Source organism: Suncus etruscus, chromosome 7 (assembly GCF_024139225.1).
Source record: "Suncus etruscus isolate mSunEtr1 chromosome 7, mSunEtr1.pri.cur, whole genome shotgun sequence".
Classification (NCBI taxonomy): domain Eukaryota; kingdom Metazoa; phylum Chordata; class Mammalia; order Eulipotyphla; family Soricidae; genus Suncus; species Suncus etruscus.
In genome coordinates this window covers 118,331,335-118,351,369 of record NC_064854.1, presented here as the reverse complement: position 1 = coordinate 118,351,369, position 20,035 = coordinate 118,331,335, and the positions used below count along the sequence as shown (strand labels likewise).

General features: G+C 47.6%; 2 protein-coding genes across 3 annotated transcripts in view; one reads left to right on the top strand and one right to left on the bottom strand.

Moving 5' to 3' along the window:
• The window catches only part of EXOSC7 (exosome component 7), a 39,062-nt gene extending 31,061 nt beyond the window's left edge, over positions 1 to 8,001 (bottom strand). Inside the window, 1 exon segment of the mRNA XM_049777451.1 lies at positions 7,932 to 8,001. Coding sequence (XP_049633408.1) covers positions 7,932 to 7,988 — 57 coding nt within the window. The 5' untranslated portion in view covers positions 7,989 to 8,001.
• Positions 8,002 to 8,203: 202 nt separating this feature from the next.
• ZDHHC3 (zinc finger DHHC-type palmitoyltransferase 3) overlaps positions 8,204 to 20,035 on the top strand; it is a 58,753-nt gene continuing 46,921 nt past the window's right edge. Inside the window, exon 1 of one of the 2 annotated variants that reach the window (XM_049777401.1) lies at positions 8,204 to 8,287. The gene's annotated coding sequence lies outside the window, so the exon portion shown is untranslated. The remainder of the gene's footprint in view (positions 8,288 to 20,035) is intronic. The other variant, XM_049777402.1, reaches the window with a different exon arrangement.

Below are 20,035 nucleotides of genomic sequence, written 5' to 3'. Positions count from 1 at the left end.
CTCAGGGATCAGGCGACACAAGATTAAAAATTACAGGGACAGGAATGATAATACAGCAGGCAGGGGGCACTTTCCTTGCATGTGGCTAACTAGGATTTGATCCCCAGCATCCCTTAAGGTCCCCCGAGCCCTCCCAAGGAGTGATCCCTTCCCACCATTGGGTAGAACCCCCCCACACACCAAAGTCAAAAATTACAAATTATATGTGTTATGCATATATAAAGTTTTTTATATAAAATATATTTTAATTATATATTTATAATCTATGTTTTTCTTTTAATAGAAGTACTTAAACACCTCCAAAGCAAATCAATGGAACCACTGTAACGCAGAGGGAAAGAGACTATTTAAAATCAGGTGTTCCTCATAAAATGATATGTTGCACTAACTCGTTTAGCCTGGCTTAAGGCCAGGAGACTGCCACACTTTCAACTCAAACGCAGGGTTCAGGAGCAAAGGAAATAGTCCATGTGTAAACACTTCAGAAGGGATTGCCTGAACTGCAAGTTCCACTAGAAAAATCAAGAGACTCAAAAATGAACAGACAAGGACTTGGCGCAAAGCCCTGCCCTCACCAGAGGGAAGCAAGATGAAGGGCTTTGGCCGTCAGGAAGGCTCCAGGAAACTTTCAAGTTGTTACTCACATGATGGCAACACCTCTGCCAAAGGGGGTAGGTGTGGTGAGTGTGGGCGTGACATGGCAGGGTGGGATGGGGTGAGGTGGGGAAAGTTGTGTTGGGCTGGGCTGGGCTCTGCTAGAATCACCTTCCACCTAGGTTTGAATCTGGGCACTCGCATCTCAGCTTTTAATCCAGAGCAGGTAGTTCATCAGTCACCAAAAAGTAGGAGCCCCCTCATCCTGTAGACACTCAGGAGAACACCCAAACCAAGAGTGAAGAGGAGCCCTGGGCAGTGTAGTCATAAGAACCCCCCCCCCACTGCAGTTTCCACCCCTCCCTGGGGGAAACTGGGGCATGTGTTAAAAACAGATACCATGGTTTTATTAATCCAGCACCCCAGAGGTTCTGAGACTCCAGTGATCTCTCAGTGACGTGAGCCCCACTGCACGGTTTGACTTGCCCGATAGCTAGCTCAGTTAGTCAGTCAGGAGAGAAAACAGACTGCTTCCCCAGCAAAGAATAAACCCCTCAGAAAAAGGGCCCCGGGTAGACAGGCTTTGCAGGAAAAACTAAATGATATTCTTAAATTCACTTTCCAAGACTAGTTAGAAGCTCCAAGTTCCTCAAGGAAGAAGGTAATTCTGCTTAAAACCAAGACACCCAGGGGCTACTCCAGCTCCACCCGGCCAGACTCAGCATAAGATTCTCAGACAGGGGCTGGAGCAATAGCACAACGATAGGACTTCGGCCAACACAGGATGGACCCCAGTTCGAATCCCGGCATCCCATATGATCCCCCGAGTCTGGCAGGAGTGACTTCTGAATGCAGAGCCAGGAGTAACCCCTGAGCACTGCCGGGTGTGACAAAAAAATATAAATAACAACAACAACAACAACAACAAAATAACACAAAAAAGGAAGATTCTCAGACTCCTCAGTTGCAGAAAGCTTGGCCTGGGCCTTCCAATTCTGTTTTGCTCCCCAAAGGCAAATAATCCAAATCACCAGCTCTTGGGGACATGAGACTCGTTCCTTTAGTATCTGATGTTGAGCTGGAAAACACCGGAGAGAAGAAAAGGGGCTCAAGGGGATCTGACAGGTCATAATGTGGAGGCAGGTAGAGAGGCCCACACAAGATGAAGGGTGGGAGATGAACAGATATGGCTAGGGTGAAGGGAAACATTGCAGCAGAGAGAACTGAGGTGTCAGCAGGGAACCAAAGTCGGGCACGTAGTCAGAGACCATGGGTCATGATAGAGCAGTAAGAGAGAACCCCAGAGCTGTTTAAAAACTTGCTCTTTTCTTTTTTTTGGGGGGGGGGGCAGGGGAATTGAGCCACACCTGGCAGCACTCAGAGGTTACTCCTGGCTCTGCACTCAGAAATCGCTCTTTGCAGGCTCGGGGAACCGTATGGGATGCTAGGGATCGAACCCAAGTCTGTCCCGGGTCCTTCGCGTGCAAGGCAAACGTCCTACAACTTTGCTATCGCTCAGGCCTCAAACTTGCTCTTCCTTACCAGAAACTCCCTTTCTTTTGAGCTAGCACTCCACACCAAAAGAGCTTCAAATCCACAACCACAGATTCCTGCAAAAGTCTCTAGGCAAGGCCAGGAAATATCTCTGGTGGCTTCCCCAAACCTGCCAGCGCTTCATGAAAATGCACGTTCCTAGGGCCCTAAACAGAGAATCTGACTTTAAAGGTCCAAGCCTGGGAATCTGGACTTTGTGGTGAGAATGAGGCATGTCAAGGCTTCCTAGTCAGGCCGGAAAGATAGTGGTTCAAATTCCAGCATCCCATAAGGTCCCCCGAGCCTGACAGGAGCAATTTCTGAGCATAGAGCCAGGAGTAACCCCTCAGCACTGCCAGGTGTAACCCAAAAACCAAAAAAAGGGCCAGAGAGATAGCATGGAGGTAAGGCGTTTGCCTTGCATGCAGAAGGTCAGTGGTTCGATTCCTGGCACCCCATATGGTCCCCCAAGCCTGCTAGGAACGATTTCTGAGCATAGATCCAGAAGTAACCCCTGAGCGGCACCAGGTGTGACCCAAACATAAAAAAAAAAAAAAAAAAGAACGCTTCCTAGTCACTGAGGTATGAAGCAGGTTAGGGAACATCTCATAAAGTACATATACACATCTAGTTAGCAAACCCAAAAAGGTAACATAAGCCTAGACCACCAAAATCCTGAAACCTGTCAGCAAATTCCTGAATACTGTAATGAGAGAAAAAGTATGAAATACAGATGAGTAAAGCAAAGCTGTATAAAAAAAACTTGTTTTGGGCCCAGAGAGATAGCACAGCGGGGTTTGCCTTGCAAGCAGCCGATCCAGGACCTAAGGTGGTTGGTTTGAATCCCAGTGTCCCATACGGTCTCCCGTGCCTGCCAGGAGCTACTTCTGAGCAGACAGCCAGGAGTAACCCCTGAGCATCGCCAGGTATGGCCCAAAAGAAAAACAAAAACAAAAAAAATTTTGTTTTTCATTTTTAAAGGAACTTACAACCAAAGAGGTTAAAAAACTACTTACATAGATAATTATAGCACACTAGGCCAGATACTATTTAAAGGAAAAAGAAAGAGGGAATGTCAGGACTTCTCCCATGCCCTTCCAATTTTCCCAGGGATGAATGGAAGGAGAAGCAAGGAATTTTCCTGCCCCTGAACTTTACTCAAGGATTGAAACACGACAATTTTCACACACAAAAGTCATGCCTGAACTCTGCAGTGTATTCTGGAGTTACATCTCAACTCCCCAGAATAGACACTGTGACCCCGAACAAGAGACAGACTGACCTAGGGCTGGAGTAATAGCACAGTGGGTAGGATGTTGGCCTTGCATGGGGCTGACCCTGGTATGATCCTCAGCATCCTATGTGGTCCCCTGAGCCTGTCAGGATCCCTGAGCACTGAGATAGACTGAGTCAAGTTCAGATCCTCATCAACAGATTACAGATATTTTTGGTGCTGTCTTCAAGGGTATGTGAGATAAATTCAACCTGATACATATCCAATAAAAATGGAACATCTCGGGGGGAGGGGGGGGGCGGGCGGGTGTTTGCCTTGCAAGCAGCCAATCCAGGATGGATGATGGTTCGAATCCCGGCATCCCATATGGTCCCCCATGCCTGCCAGAAGCAATTTCTGAGCAGAGGCAGGAGTAGCCCGAGTGCTGCCGCCGGGCGTGACCCAAAAACAAAAAACAAAAACAAAAAAAAGAACATCTCCCTCTGCAGAAGCTGAGGTTACTTACTAGAAACCAAGCAACCAGACCATACTAATTCAGTCCTCTTTCCATCTGTTCAGGCTACTCCCCCATTTAAATCCATTCTTCTCCTTTCTTGCCCTAATGATGGGGGAGAGGGAACAGTTGCCATTTTCTGGCTCCCTTCTGGTTTATTTTGTTCAATGGAAGGTGCCAGATCAGACTGTGCTCTCCTTCCCATTCCCCTAAACAAGTGGACCATTTCTGACAAAGGACCCCAGGGACCCAATAACACAGCTTCTGTGGGACAGCTCTTCCCTCACATGCTGGCTTTCACACTGCTCACTCCAGTGTCCCATTTGGCACAGAAGCAGTAGCTATTCACTGTGATTACTGACCTTTTGGTTCTTTAGCATCTTTGTTGGCACACACACACACACACACAACGACACTGTACAAGCCTCTGAAATTCTCTGATTTGTGTTACTACTTGTCACCCTGATCAACAACAATCCACCTTCCTTTCTCTCAAACCACCATGGCTCATATGGGCTCTATCTACATAGGCCATGTTTGAACCTAATGATTCCATCCTTCCTTTATCCCAACTAAGTCTAGAACAGAATTTTGTCCCCAGAAGAATAATTTGGAACTAAACTAAGAGGCAGAACAGAAAGTTATTATGGGGGCCGGCGCGGTGGCATTAGAGGTAAGGTGCCTGCCTTGCTTGCCCTAGCCTAGGACGGACCACGGTTCGATCCCCCAGCGTCCCATATCGTCCCCCAAGCCAGAAGCGATTTCTGAGCGCATAGCCAGGAGTAACCCCTGAGCGTCACCAGGTGTGGCCCAAAAACCAAAAAAAAAAAAAAAAAAAGATACAACAAAGGCATAAGAAGGCACAGAGACCACGCAAGGGAGTCTGAAGATTCCTGTGTCTCTGCATTCTTGGAGAAACCCTTGGGTCTTCTAACACATTACTTTCTGCTTGAATCAGTTTATTGATGGCCAATTATTGACTTGTTAAAGTGAGTTCTCAGTACATGTGAAGAGGGTAATTTTAAGTGCCTCTACCTAACACTGAAAACAAGATGAAATAGCCCTGAAATAGAAAAGAAATCCAGCCTTTCCTCCTCCCTGCCCCTCCCTCCCCCCTCCTCTCCCCTCCCTCTCTGCCCTCTCCTTTCCCCTGCCCTCCCTCCCTCCCCTCTTCTCCCCCTGCCCCTCCCTTCTTTCTTCCCCTCCCCTCTCCTCTCCCCCTGCCTCCCCTTGACCAGACAGGAACAAAGGTGGAAAACATAAATAGGACATGATCATAGTATTGCTTAAAAGATGCACTGCTGGTACTCAAAGAGCAACAGAACAAAAGCTTACATGATCTTAGAATCGAATCCATGGAGGTCTCACATTAGGTTCATGTACCTGCATTCTAACATTTATTTTGTTGGAGATTACTTTCGAGGACCATGTGATTCCAGGAGTCAAATCCACACTTCCTGTATGCACAGAACACACGCTAGCCCCTCTGAGCCATTTCCACTTCTTTTTTTTTTTTTTTTTTTTTGTTTTGTTTTTGGGTCACACCCGGCAGTGCTCAGGGGTTACTCCTGGCTGTCTGCTCAGAAATAGCTCCTGGCAGGCACAGGGGACCATATGGGACACCGGGATTCGAACCAACCACCTTTGGTCCTGGATCGGCTGCTTGCAAGGCAAACGCCGCTGTGCTATCTCTCCGGGCCCCCATTTCCACTTCTTAAACAGAATATATGTGGCCAACATTGCAAGTCCTATGAAATTATTTATTTAAAAGTCAGTAACTCTATATGGCTCACAGAACTAAGCATTCCCAACAACTGTGGCCCTAATATGTCCAAAGTATCCACGAGGGAGAGGTTAAATTGAAAAATTAAAACTTTGTGGCTAGAGATAGTACTGAGGTTAAGGTGTTTGCCCTTGGATGTAGCTCAAGCCCTGGCACTACATATGTGTCCAATTTGCCCTAACACTACTAGAAGTGATCCCTGAGCACCCCTAGGGATAGCCCAAATGCAGCCACCCCCAAAATAATAGCCCAATCAAATTGTCTCCTGTTTCAAGGTTAGGCCTGAGAGTAATCAAACATCATCCAAGAGCTGAACACAGCAGGCATTTAACTGTAGCAGAGACAACTCATCAAATTATTGGATTCATGGATGAGTGACTAAATCTCTAAGATCCCTAGAACTAGGCTTCTGGTCATGATGGCATTCTGGCAATTCATCCCTGTGGCTCCATACTGCTACTCTCTGAGGGTTTGAGAGCTTACTATCTCTCTTACTTATGTAAGTACTGGAAAAGCTCAAACCTACCGTATTTTCCGGCGTATAAGAAGACCCCCTAATTTTGCAGTTAAAACATAGGTTTAGTCCTATATTCGCTGTATCAGACAAAACGTGCTGCAATTGTATGTACCATAGTGAGCCAATCACAAAAAGCAAAGGTTCAAAGGTTTACTGTCATAGACTTCCTGACTCTGGCCAATCTGAGCAGGCTTTTTACAGTGTAGATTCGGGTCCAGAACATTGTCTAATTTGCATGCATAAAAAGCCTGCTTGGATTGGCTGAGTTAGAGAGGTGGTCTGAGCAGCTTTGCAGTGATTGGTGCAGGATCGAGTTGGAAAATTAGTTTTGTGGCAATATTCACACAATTTTCGTTTAGCGGTATACTGAAACATTTTTCGGGATATACTCGGTGTATAAGACGACCCCCGATTTTCGGTTGTCATTTTTTTGTTTCAAAAGTCGTCTTATACGCCGGAAAATATGGTAGTTAAATTTCCAATAATACTGTGGGCTCAATTTAAATGCCAGGGGCTATTCCAATAAGTCATTCTTCAGAATGATTTACTGATCTTCCCAGACCAAAGAGATCAGTTCTCTATTCCTCTATCACAGCATTCAATTCAATCTTATTTATTAACCAGATGTCATTCCTGCCTCTTTCTTTAAGCATGGGAGCTATATAGGACAGACTGCACTAGCCTGGAGTCTAGCTCACGTCTAGATTGAATGAATATCCACTGTGTCCTAGAGACTCTCAGGATTGGCATGCCTTTTGGGGAGCAATGCTCAAAGCCTTGAGTTCCATTTACCTTTATGAACTACTCACTCCCTTGATATCTCATATTCATTATATTCCTTTCTAAAATAAAGCAGAGGGTTGTAGTGATAGCATTGTGGGTAGGGTGCCTGTCTTGCATACAGCCAACCCAACATCTATGTGGTCCCAAGAACCCACAGGAGTGATTCCAGAGTTCAGGAGTAAGGAGTAAGAGTCAGGAATTAGGAGTAAGCCTTGAGCACCACTGGCTAGGGTGATGGGAGTCAAGATTCCCAACATCTATGTGGTCCCAGGAACCCAGAGGGGTGATTCCAGAGTTCAGGAGTCAGGAGTAAGCCTTGAGTACCACTGGCTAGGGTGATGGGAGTCAAGATCCCCAACATCTATGGGGTCCCAGGAACCCAGAGGGGTGATTCCAGAGTTCAGGAGTCAGGAGTAAGCCTTGAGTACCACTGGCTAGGGTGATGGGAGTCAAGATCCCCAACATCTATGGGGTCCCAGGAACCCAGAGAGGTGATTCCAGAGTTCAGGAGTCAGGAGTAAGCCTTGAGTACCACTGGCTGGGGTGATGGGAGTCAAGATCCCCAACATCTATGGGGTCCCAGGAACCCACAGGAGTGATTCCAGAGTGCTGCAGTCAGGAGTAAGCCTTGAGCACCACTGGCTGGGGTGATGCGAGGAGAAATGCAGGGAAAGGAATAACAGAAGCCAAAACTGACTAGACTAAGACCAAAACTTAAAAATGCATGAATTATGAATTAGGCCTGCAGTTATCTTGACTAGACTTTGCAGAGACTTTAGAGAGAAAGGCCTAAAACACGGGAACCGGACAAGGTGGACATAATGGGCTTCTCCAAGGCCTACTGCATCCTCCTACTCCAGGGAAGTGATGCCAAAGCTCCTTAAGCCGAGATCTCAGTCTCCACACTTCCCCTGGAGTAGCCTCCAAAAGATCCAAGAGCCACAGAGACCCTGCGCCCGTCGCCGACCTGGCCGCCGCCGCCTTAGCTAGCTACCTGCACTCCGTGCACGATGTACACCTTCTCCGGCTCGCTCAGGGACACGGACGCCATGTTGAGCCAGCGGGGCCCCGCGCGCGTGCGCGCTCGTGACGTCATCCGCCCGCGCCGCGATGCGCCGCGTCGCCCCGCCCCGCGCGTCATCAGGCCGCGCCGCCGCCGCTCCTGCAGCCGCGGCCGCTGCCAGTGCCCGGGCGGGGAGCTAACTCCATGGGCTTCTCCTGTGCGCCGCCGCGTGTCCGGCCGAGCCCAGGGAGCGGGAGCCGCCGCCGCCGCCGGGTCCGGGGGCTGCAGGAGCCCCGCCGGGGGGCGCCTGGGACAGGGGAGCGGAACTGCCTTCCTCGGGCTTCACGGTCAGTTGGACGCGAGCGCCGAGGCTGGGGCTGGGGCTGGGGCTGGGGCTGGGGCTGGGGCTTGGGGCTGGGGGGGCAGGTGGCTGGCGCGGGAGTGCGGGGCCGGGGAGCCCAGTGATGGGGTGCGGTGGGGTGGGTGGAAGACACACAATCACACACACAGGGAAGCCAAGACACACATACACACTTAAGCCCGCTGGTTGGGTGAGGATTTTGTGTCTCCTTCACACACACACACACACACACACACACACACACACACACACATAGGGAAGTCAAGACACACACACACCCTTCTTTGATTTTTTTTTTTGTCTCTCTCCTTCACACACACACACACACCCTTAAGCCCAGTGGTTGGGTGAGGTGGATGGAAGACACACAACACACAAACACATCCTCTTTGATTTTTTTGTCTCTTCTTCACACACACACACACACACACACACACACACAGGGAAGTCAAGACAGACCAACAGACAAGACACACACCACACACCGTTCCTTGATTTTCTTTTTATCTCCTTCACACATAGGGAAGTCAAGACGCGCGCGCACACACACAGAAATCAAGACACACACACACACACACACACACCCCTAAGCCCAGTGGTTGGGTAAGGTGGGTGGAAGACACACACACAAAACACACACACATACCCTTTTTGATTTTTTTGTCTCTCTCCTTAGACACACACACACACACACACACACACGTATCCTTAAGCCCAGTGGTTGGGTGAGATGGGTGGAAGACACACACAACACACCCTCTTTGATTATATTGCTCTCTCCTTAGAGACACAATCACACACACACAGTGGTCAGGTGAGGTGGGTAGAAGACACACACAACACACCCTGGAAGGTTGTTCACCTTGGGAAGAGTCTAGGTCCCTCTGGTTCTCCCCCCCACCCCTCACCCCCATGCCCTGGTTGCAGGTGCCAGAAAGAGCCCTTCCCTCTCAAGGTTTTTAGCTGTCTCGGGGACACTTTCCCCAAGGTGGGAAGGGAGATTGGTCTCAGTTACCTGTGCTGGCTGACGGGTGTGCAGTGGCCCCACGTGCCCAGATGTTTCCCGAGGTGGCTTTATGGGGGATCCCGCCCAGGAGGATAGATAGCTGCTTGGTGGTGCATGGACGCGGGAGGGCAGGGCAGGCCCCAGACCCTTAGGGGACCAGTAGGAATTTGTCCCTTGGCTCTCCTAGAGGATACCTGCAAGGTGAATAGGGGGTCATTGAAGGAGCTTGTCAAGGTGGGGTGTGATGCAGATTTTTGAAAGGGGCCATGTGGGATAGAGAGAGAAAAAAGTGAATCCAAAGCTGTCAAAGCAAAAGGGGAGGTGGGCAGGTCGCTTTTCTAAATACCCCCCCCCTTGTTGCGGAATCTTCTGATTCTCAAAAATGAAAGTAACTCACCCTCTACTGCATCCGTTTCTCAGATAGTCGCTTCCACACACAAAACTAGCCATTCTTGGGTGCCTGCTCAGGATGGGCTTTGTGCTAAGTTTGGAACACTAGAACAAGTAACACTTAACTGTCCAGAGAAGATTATTGGACTGTTTGCTCCCAAAGTATGGAGGATAAAAGCTATAATGTTGGCACCAGAGGGCTCAATAGGATGGGAAATGGGTCTGAAACAGGTGGAAAAAGGAATTATCAGCCCCTTTTGTTTTTGTTTGTTTGGGGACCAAACCTAGGTGAGTTCAGGGCTTACTTCTGGCTCTACACTCAGGGAGAGGAACCATAGATGTGGTGCTGGGACTTGAACCTGAGCTGGCTGTGTGCTCAATTGACCTATTTCTCCCAACTCCCAGTCTAAATATTTTTGTGTGTTTGTTTTGGGGCCACACCTGTCATTGCTCAGGGTTACTCCTGTCTTTGCACTCAGAAATCATTCCTGGCAGGCTTGGGGGACCATATGGAATGCTGGGTATCAAACTGATCTGTCCAGAGTCAGCAGCATGCAAGGCAAACACCCTGCTGCTGTGCTATCACTCTGGCCCTGCAGTCCAAGTTTTAAGCACTAAACTGCTGAACTCCAAAACAGACGCTCAATTCTTAGTAAGCTGGACTTTAGTCATTTCTTACTTTTCTTACGTCCCTTCTATGGTGGCTTCTATAGGAAAGATACTGACAGGCTTGAACTTTGCTCTCCTGGAAAGCTAGGAAAGAAGCAGCTGGAAGGAGTAATTCCTCCCTGTTGGAAAAGCAGAGGTGCCCTGCCAGTTGTGAAATATCAGTGCCTTTGTGTGTGGTTGGGCACCTGGATTTTCTGTGAGAGACTGTAATGAAATAGAAAGGAACTGCTCATATTAGAAATGGGGTTTGTGGGCCCGGAGAGATAGCACAGCGGCGTTTGCCTTGCTAGCAGCCGATCCAGGACCAAAGGTGGTTGGTTCGAATCCCGGTGTCCCATATGGTCCCCTGTGCCTGCCAGGAGCTATTTCTGAGCAGACAGCCAGGAGTAACCCCTGAGCACCACCGGGTGTGGCCCAAAAAACAAAAAATAAAGAAATGGAGTTTGTGTTAGCAATTTCTACCAAATGGAGCAAACAGTCCTGGGTGTGGAATGTTAGAAGCTAGGATAACTAAGGGATTTTAAACTGGGAAGCAAGCGGACTGATCAGAAAAGGCACAGGAGGGACTGGAGAGATCCTACAGTGAGTAGGATGTTTACCTTGCACATCAAGGTTGTTGAGGATAACCCAGATCCCACCAGGAGTGATTCCTGAGCACAGAGCCGGGAGTAAACCCCAAGCACCACCAGATGTGCCATCCCCCTCAAAAGAAAGAAAAATAGATAAGACACAGGAATAAAAACCTTTTAGTATGTCTTTAAAATGTAGATCATGTATATAAACCATTCCCCTGCTTCACTGGAGAAGTTAATGGTATTTACTAAAGAACAGTGTGAATATATGACTTGTCATCAAAGTAGGTGGGAGAGGTATATGCAGTAAAATCTTCATTTTAAATTCTCTAAAAACAGTAACACCATCACCAGTTGTTGCTCTTCAGTGCTGCCAGAATATCTTTATTTGATTTACTAATACCTTAGACATCACTAAAACCCTTCAATTCAGAATTCCTCTTTGGTTCTTTTGGAGCATTTTGAAGAGTTAGAATAGCCAGAAAATTGAGAACTCAAAAATCTTCTCATTTCTGCTAAGGCCAGTTTTTTTTTCCATTACTGTCATGCTGCTCGGGGCATTCGGTCTCATAGGTCTGTCTACTCTAAATCTTTGTCATCTATTTTATTTAGCACTCTGTGATGTCGGTTTGTATGCCAAGTTTTGGTGAGCCCTGTTTTGCGTACAGGAACTGAGTCAAGCCTCACAGCAGCCCTGTGAGACTTGTTACACATCAGGAGACTTAACAGGGAGACTAATTGTCTTGCTGGGTCTCAGGTCATATGGCTGATTATTGTGGGAGCCAGGACTAGAGACCTGGCTAAGGCCTACCCCTACTCTCCTAAGTATCCCCTTTAGCAGACACAAACACCCCCAAGCCCCATTCTTGTTAGATCCACTAAAATATTTGGGGAGGAAATGGAAATTTGTTGTGAGATTGTTGACTGCCTCAGGCAAGGAGTCTCATCAGGCCTATGCTCACACCCCTTGAGTCCTTTCTCCAGGGGAGGCCTACTTCAACTTTGTACTTGTGACCCGTTTTCGCTCAAGAAATGCAACCTGTGCGAGAAAGAGCTGCCATTCATGACATGTTTTGTTGTGTGTGGTTTTTTTTTTTTTTTTTTTTTAGCCCATGAACATTTAGAAACCTTTGACCATTGCCACATTGTTTGCCACCCCCACATTTAGTCGTGTAGTCAGTCCTTCATGGAGTCACACCACTTACAATTTTTTTGTTTTGTTTTGGGGCCACACCCTGCAGTATTCAAGGGTTACTCCTGGCTCAAAAATTACTCCCGGCAGGCTCAAGGGACCATATGGGATTCCGGGAATCGAACCTTGGTCTGCCACATTGCAAGGCAAATATCCTCATGCTATCTCTCTGGCACCACCACTCGCAGTTTAAAAAGCAGGTGTCTATATTAACAGGGAGCATGACCCTAATGGGAAGTTTCCCTGTCTGTTTCTCTGCTCATCTTTTCAGATAAGGGAGAAGATTGCCTACAAGCCAAGTAGAACTAACACAGTAGGGGAAAAAGCCAGCGATTATGCACAGAAACTCGGATCTAGAATCTTTTTGAACAGTTCACACACTTGTGTGCTTCTGAGTTCTGCTGGGCCTGAACTAATAAGGTCTGTGATAGGCCATTCTGGGGACTCAAAAGGGTAAGGAACACGGGCCCTCCTAAAAGGAGTTGAGGATTTATTATAGTTGGGAAGACCAGGGAATTTGTTTTTCTTTTTTGTTTTTGTTTTCGGGCCACATCCGGTGACACTCAGGGGTTACTCCTGGCTATGTGCTAAGAAATCAACCATATGGGACACCAGGGATCAAGTGAGGCCTGTCCTGGATCAGCCGCTACCTGCTACCCACTGTGCTATCTGTCTGGCCCCAAGACCAGGGAATTTGAACTAGCGCTTGAATAAGACATAAAATAAAGTGCTCAATTATGGCATGTGGTAATTAGCCAAAGGGGAACCTATCAAGATGCTAATTGTGCAGGCCAGGCTTCAAGGGCAAGAGTTAAAGAGTGGCAGCTAGCCAGAAAACAGCAACAATGGCATTACCGGCTGCCTTGTAGTCAATCTGTCCCACCTTGTCTAGGTTAATTAAAGCAATAAAAGCTGCTTATGGAAGAGCTGCGGGGCAGTGTTGGGTATGGAAAGTACTGAGACCTCTTAAAAGCAAAGCCCAGCAGGGAAATTTTCTGTGCACAGTCTTACACTGTAGCCACAATTGTAGGCCTTTTCTTTTGTCGGTTCACAGCTAACCTAGCACCCCGAAAAAGCAAAAGGGAGCTATTGTGTTCCCAATATATCTGTTTCCTCTATCACTTTGCATTTGTCTTGGTCATACCTTGTCCGAAAAAATTGCTTTGTGGAGCCAGCGTTGTGGTTCCAAGGGTTAGAGTATATGCTTGGGATATGTGAGGCCCCAAGTTTGATCCCTAGCATCACCTGACCTCCTGAGAACCACCTGCATCCCTGGTAGCCCCTGAGCCTCATGAGGTATGTCCCCCCAGGCCTTCAGCGCCTCCAGGCCTGAGCACTCAATTGTCAGGGCCACTCCCCATCCTCACACTGCTGGGGGTGGCCCCTATAAAAACTAACTTAAAGGAAGAAATAAGTAAGTTCTGAGTCTGAGCAGCACTGTCTGCCTGTTTTAGAAGCTCTTAACTTGGATCACAGAGTAAATAATGTGCTGGAAAGACCCAGGTGAAGTTTGTACCCCTCAGGGTTTCATGTGTGTTTCATTCTGAGCAAGGGGCAGGATTCTTGTTTTGGTTTTGTTTTTTTGGTTTTGGGACCACACCATCGGTGCTCAGGGTTTATTCCTGGCTCTGTGCTCAGGAATCGATCCTGGCAGGCTGGGGGATGCCAGGGCTCGAACCCAGGTCCATCCAGGTTGGCCACGTGCAAGGCAAATGCTTTACCACGTATCACTGTGCTATCACTCTGGCCCTTTGTTGTTTTTTTTTTTATTTGGTGGGGGGGGTCAGGATTCTTGTTTTTATTATTATTTTGGGCCATACCTGGTGGTGCTCAGAGTTACACCAAGTTCTGTGCTCAGAAATCACTCCTGGCTGGCTGGGGTGGGGACTGTGGCATATGGGGATGTCAGGATCTAACCAAGTAAGCTGCCGCCTGTAATGCAAATGCCCTACTATCACTCTGGCCCCGGGTGGGATTCTTTATGTCTTTCATTCGGTCTTGTCTGACAGAATGAGGTCATTTGTCCTGATTAGCAAATCTGAGAACATATAAACCCCCAACCCCAGTAGCCATAGGAAGGAAATGATCCCTGGAGGAATGAAAGAATGTTGTCTGAGGAAGCCCTTTATGCTGTTGCTTCTTGAATTTTTCCTTTTTTATATCTTTCTTCTTTATCTCTTTCTTTTCCTTCCTTCCTTCCTTCCTTCCTCCCTCCCTTCCTTCCTTCCTTCCTTCCTTCCTTCCTCCCTCCCTTTCTCCCTCCCTTCTTCCTCCCTCCCTCCCTTCCCTTCTTCCTCCCTCCCTCCCTTCCTCCCTCCCTTCTTCCTCCCTCCCTCCCTTCCTCCCTCCCTTCTTCCTCCCTCCCTCCCTTCCTCCCTCCCTTCTTCTTCCCTCCCTCCCTTCCTCCCTCCCTCCTTCCCTCCCTCCCTCCCTCCCTCCCTTCCTCCCTCCCATCCTTCCTTCCTTTCTTCCTTCCTCATACAAGTGTACTCAGCGCTTAATCCTGGCTCTTTGCTCAGGGATCACTTCTGGTGGGTCTTGGGGAACCCAACTGGAATGCCTGGGATTGAACCCAGATCAACCACGTGCAAGACAAGCATCTTATCCACTGTGCTACATCACTCCAACCCCCTTTTTTGCACTTTTTATTTTTCCTCCTCAGAAGCAGATTCCCAGGGGTCCCTTCTGGTTATCAACTGTGAAGTGAGAAGGCTGTGGATGCGAACCCCATTTAATCGAGTCATCCACCCCAGGAATTGTCAAGGAAACCCCCACCATCATTTCATGGTCTCTTCCCAACTTTGACCCTCTGGTGTGTGGAGCCTTAGCAAGTGTGACTCTGGGTTTTCTGAACCACTTGCAACAAACATAATTATATCTTCCTCAGGGTTAGTGGAGGAAGGAATACCTCTGGGAGGAATCCATATCTCACCTTGGGAAAATGAGCCTGGGCTTAGAAAAATGGCTTAGCAGGCTGAATCACACACTCTGCATGCAGAATGCCTGAATTCCATCCCACCTCACCACCCACCTGCACCACAAGGTCCCTCGAGCAGCACCAGGAGCTGAGCCAGAACTAATCTCTGAGCATTGCTGGTATGGGGAGGAGGGGAAGCAATAAAAGAAAAATGAAAAATTAATCTGATAAGACATGTACAGTTTTGTTTGTTTTTCCACACCCAGCTATACCCAGGGCTTACTCCTCGCTTTGCACTCAAGGATCACTCCTGGCAGGCTCAGGGGAACCATATAGGGTACTGGGAGATCAAACTCAGGTCAGCCACATTGCAAGGTAAATTTCTTACCTGCTATACCATCATTCCAGCCTTTATTTATAGTTCTGGTCACTCTTCAAAGTTTTGACTGGCTGGACCAGAGAGATAGCACTGTGGTTAGGTAGAAAACTTGCCTTGCACATGGGCAACCAGGTTTGATCTCTAGTACCCAATATGGTCCCCTGAGTGCAGAATCAGTAGCCCTTAAGCATCACTGGATGTGACCCAAAAAAGAAAAACAGAAACAAAGTTTTGACTGGCTTTGTGTGTTTTTAAACCAAAAAATAGCAGTAGAAAATCAAGAAAGACAGGTTGTTAGGAAGATTTACGATCTATGGTGGAAAGACTCTTGGAATTGTATTCCACAGAGCCAACCTTTGCTACTAACTTCCTTTGTAACTTTGAATAAATCAGTATCTCCAGGCCTCTTTTTACCCCCAAATTATACAATATATAAATATATGAATATGGAACACAAATTTTGTTTGTTTTATTTGGGGGCCAGACTCTGCAGTGCTCAGACCTTACAACTTGCTTTGCAACCTAGAATCCCTCCTGGTGATGAGACCATAAGACCATTAAGAAAGGCATGTTTAGCTTAAGATTTTAAAACATCTCTCTTTTTTTGTCCTTTATATTTAATGTATTTTGATAGTTTTTTTTTCCACTCAGAACAAATAAAAAGGTGAAAGAGCAAAAGGAAATGATCATTATGTGCCATACTTGATTGAAAAAGGCAACTCAGAAAAATTACACTCGACAGTTATTGACAGGTTTCTTTTTGAATATTAGCAAAGAAAAGGCAAAGAAAGGACTTCTTCTGGTGAAAACAAAAGTTTATAAAATTCCAAGAAATTAAAATGGAAAATAATGAATTCATTCCCAGAAACTTAGTCTCAGCCCTGCAAGAGACCCTAGTAACCCTAGTAACCCTAGCAGCTAGCAAGTCGTGGCTCTTGCTTCGTAGCTGTGGAAGCAGGCAGGAGGAAGCTCTCTCTTGCACATCTTCATGATCTAGCTGATGGGCAGGCACAGTCTTCCCTTCATTGGGTAGAGCCTTCAGTCTAGCTCCAGAGCCCTCAGGGAATGCTAGAAAGCCACACCCTGGTCACAGGTCCTGTGTACTTATGGCCACAGTTTCTTTTGGGGTTGGTCTGCTCTGACGCTGCCTCCTACATGTCTCAGAGAAATGACATTCACTGAGACCTGGGGCTCATGGCTTTTTTCTTTGAACTCAGTGCCTTGACTGTAACCCGTTATCTTGCTCACTGTTCCCTGGCCTTTTAAATCCCTTCAAGCATTTTTGCTTTTAGTCTCTACTGGGTGATATGACAGTGGCTGCATGTCTTCACACGGTTCAGTATGGGTCCAGATACCATTTCTTTTTGTTTTGGTTTGTTTTCGGGCCACATTCGGTGATGCTCAGGGGGTCATTTGGGGGTCATTTCTGGCTCTGCATTTAGAAATCGCTCTTGGCAGGCTCTGAGGACCATATGGGATGCTGGGAATCGAACTCGGGATCCATCCCAGGCCAGCCATGTGCAAGGCAAAAATACCTTACTGCTGTGCTATCACTCCATGCCCCCAGATACCATTTCAACCCTCCCAGGGCAGGAGCCTTTGCTGGGGCTTGTGCTTCGTTTAGCATAGATGAGTTTTTTTCTCACAAAGAGTGGCAATCTCACATGTGGCTCCGTAAAATGTTTCCAAGCATGGGCCCGGGAGAGATAGCACAGCAGTGTTTGCCTTGTAAGCAGCCGATCCAGGACCAAAGGTGGTTGGTTCGAATCCCGGTGTCCCATATGGTCCCCCGTGCCTGCCAGGAGCTATTTCTGAGCAGACACAGCCAGGAGTTACCCCTGAGCACCGCCGGGTGTGGCCCAAAAACCAAAAAAAAAAAATGTTTCCAAGCAGCAGCAGATTTTACACATCCAGAGCCAGAGTGATAGCCCAGTGATAGCCCAGTGAAGAGCATTTGCCTTGTATGCAGCTGACCCAAGACCCGGTTTTGATTTCTGGCACCCATATGGTCCCCAGAGCCTGCCAGGAGCGATTTCTGAGTGCAGAGCCAGGAGTGACCCCTGAGTGCCACAGGGTGTGGTCCAAAAACCAAAAACCATTTTTTTCTACAGATCCAGTCTTAGTGTACCTCTCCTGGATGACAACTCCACAATGCAAAAGTTGAGGCCTCTAAGTTCCTCCTTCTTGGGTCCTCCCAGAGCACCTCTCATTACAAAATTCGAAAGTTGAGGCCTGTACGCCCCTCCTCCTTGAGGCCGCTCTAATAAACTCATCTCTGCAGAACCGTTGTGAACAGAGAAAAACTGTAAGAGACCCACAGTCATCAATGGAAAGTAGTTTTTTTTTTTTTTTAGTTAATGGGCAAATGTAATGATTGTGGTAATTGATAATTAAAAGTGAACCTTGAAATAAGAGAAGGTTTCAAGGCCCAGAGAGATAACACAGTGGTAGGGTGTTTGCCTGGCACATGGCCGACCCAGGACAGATCTGGGTTTGATTCCCAGCATCCCATATGGTCCCCCTAGCTTGCCAGGAACAGTTTCTGAGCACAGAGCCAAAAGTAACGCTTGAGTGCCACCGGGTGTGGCCCAAAAAGCCAAAAAAATAAAAAGAGGTTTCAGTGTATCCGTGTCCCCTGCTTTCCAGCAGTATGAACTTAGGCAAATCTCTCCATGCCTTGGTTTCCTAAAAGAATCAGGGAATGCTAAGATCTGGGACAATAAAACAAAGTAGATCTGAGACCCAGGTAGGATGAATTTTGGCTCAGAGATTGTACCTGGCAGGTCATGATTATGGGGGAGTTGGAGAAGAGTCTGGATCTCACTCTATTTTCAGCATGTCCCATCCTGGCTGACCAGAAGCTGTTCATTGTAAAAACAAAAAGATTACAATGGGAGTTGGGAGGGGTTGCAGAGAGACAGTATAGGGGTTTAGGTGCTTTCCCCATCACCATACAGAGTCCCCTAAGCACAGAGCCAGGAGTGATCCCTGGTCATTTGTAGGACCATTTTTGTGTGGTTAAACCCCCCCCCACATACACCTGATTACAGTGGGTTCCACAGCATATGAGACTCACAAATATGACACTATGGAAATGGGTGGCAAGATTGGTAATATTGCCTCTGTAAAGATTTTACTGCTGGGTTGGAGACTTCCTGGAAGGAGGCATTTATGCAGGGATAGGTGGTGGTACGAACAACTGGCAGGCCCCAACCCTAGGCCCCAGAGAGGAAGTCACCACCTCTTAACACATTGTGGAAGATCAGTGACTCCTTGCACTTGATTTCTTCACTCTGACCGTGTCGATAGATCAGCCTGGAACAGCTTGTACCTCGTCTTCTTTCCAAAAGGCTGTGCCTTTGCAGTAGGCTTGTGGTTGTCATGCTCCATTAACAAGACAACTGCCAGAAGCAGGACAGCTCCTGGGAAGAAATGGGCTTTTTTTTCTTTCTGTTTTATTCTTTAAAGAATGGGTATTGGAAGGCCAGAGAAGTAAGGTGCTTGCCCCTAGCACTGTGCTGAACTCAGAGTCAGGAGTAAACCCTGAGCACCTCCAAGAGTGGCCCAAAAACAAAAAACGGAAGGGCAGGACAGGGGTATTGCTTAAGGAGAGCATTTATTGCTTTGTGTGTGTGAGGTTCTAGTTTCCATCTCCAGCACCACCACCAAAAAAAAAGGAGGGGGTATATTATAGATTTTCTGGAACCTATTGGAAAGAGTCTGCTTTGATGCATTTCTTGGTGTTTTGGACTTTTGTTGTTGTTGTTTTGGACCACACCCGTTGACGCTCAGAGGTTACTCCTGGCTGTGCACTCAGAAATCGCTCCTGGCTTGGGGAAACCATATGGTACACTGGAGGATCAAATCGCTGTCCAACCTAGACTAGGGCTTGCAAGGCAGATGCCTTACCTTTAGTGCAGGGGTGGCGAACACGCAGCTCTCCAGCCGCATGCGGCTCCCGGCCAAAATGAATGCTGCTCTTTGCCTCTTATCATTATTTTGCCAAGTTTGGATTTTGTTAATTCTGCTTCTGAGGAGGGACCTATGAGTAGAGATCTCCGTGTAGTCCCGCCCCCAGGCTGCATCATCCCTTGGGGGGGGGGCGCGGACGGACCATGTGTCACATGTGGGGGTCACATCTTGCCGTTAGTTCTTAGTGTGGAGGACGCGGCACACCCTCACCATCACTGCAGGATTTTGACCCTCACTCAAAATGGCAAAATGCAGTATGTGTTTAATAGATTATTATTCAAATTAGATGCTTTTGTGTGAGTGTTTGTCTGTTTTGGCAGGTCACTGCGTGGTGTGGCTCTCTGACTCTCACAGTTTAAAATGTTGGCTCTTTGTGTCGAACTTGTTCGCCACCCCTGCTCTAGTGCCACCACTCCAGCCCTGTGTTTTGGGCTTTTTATGTGTTTGTTTTTTAGGCCACATCTGGCAGGCTCGGGACCATATGGAATGCCAGGAATCGAAACACTTTTAGTCCTGGGTAGTCACGTGCAAGGCAAACACCTACCACTGTGCTACCACCAGTACTACCACTACCAGCATAGTACTACCACTGTGCTGGCCCCTTAGGGCCTTTTTTTGTCTTGTTTTGTTTTTGGGT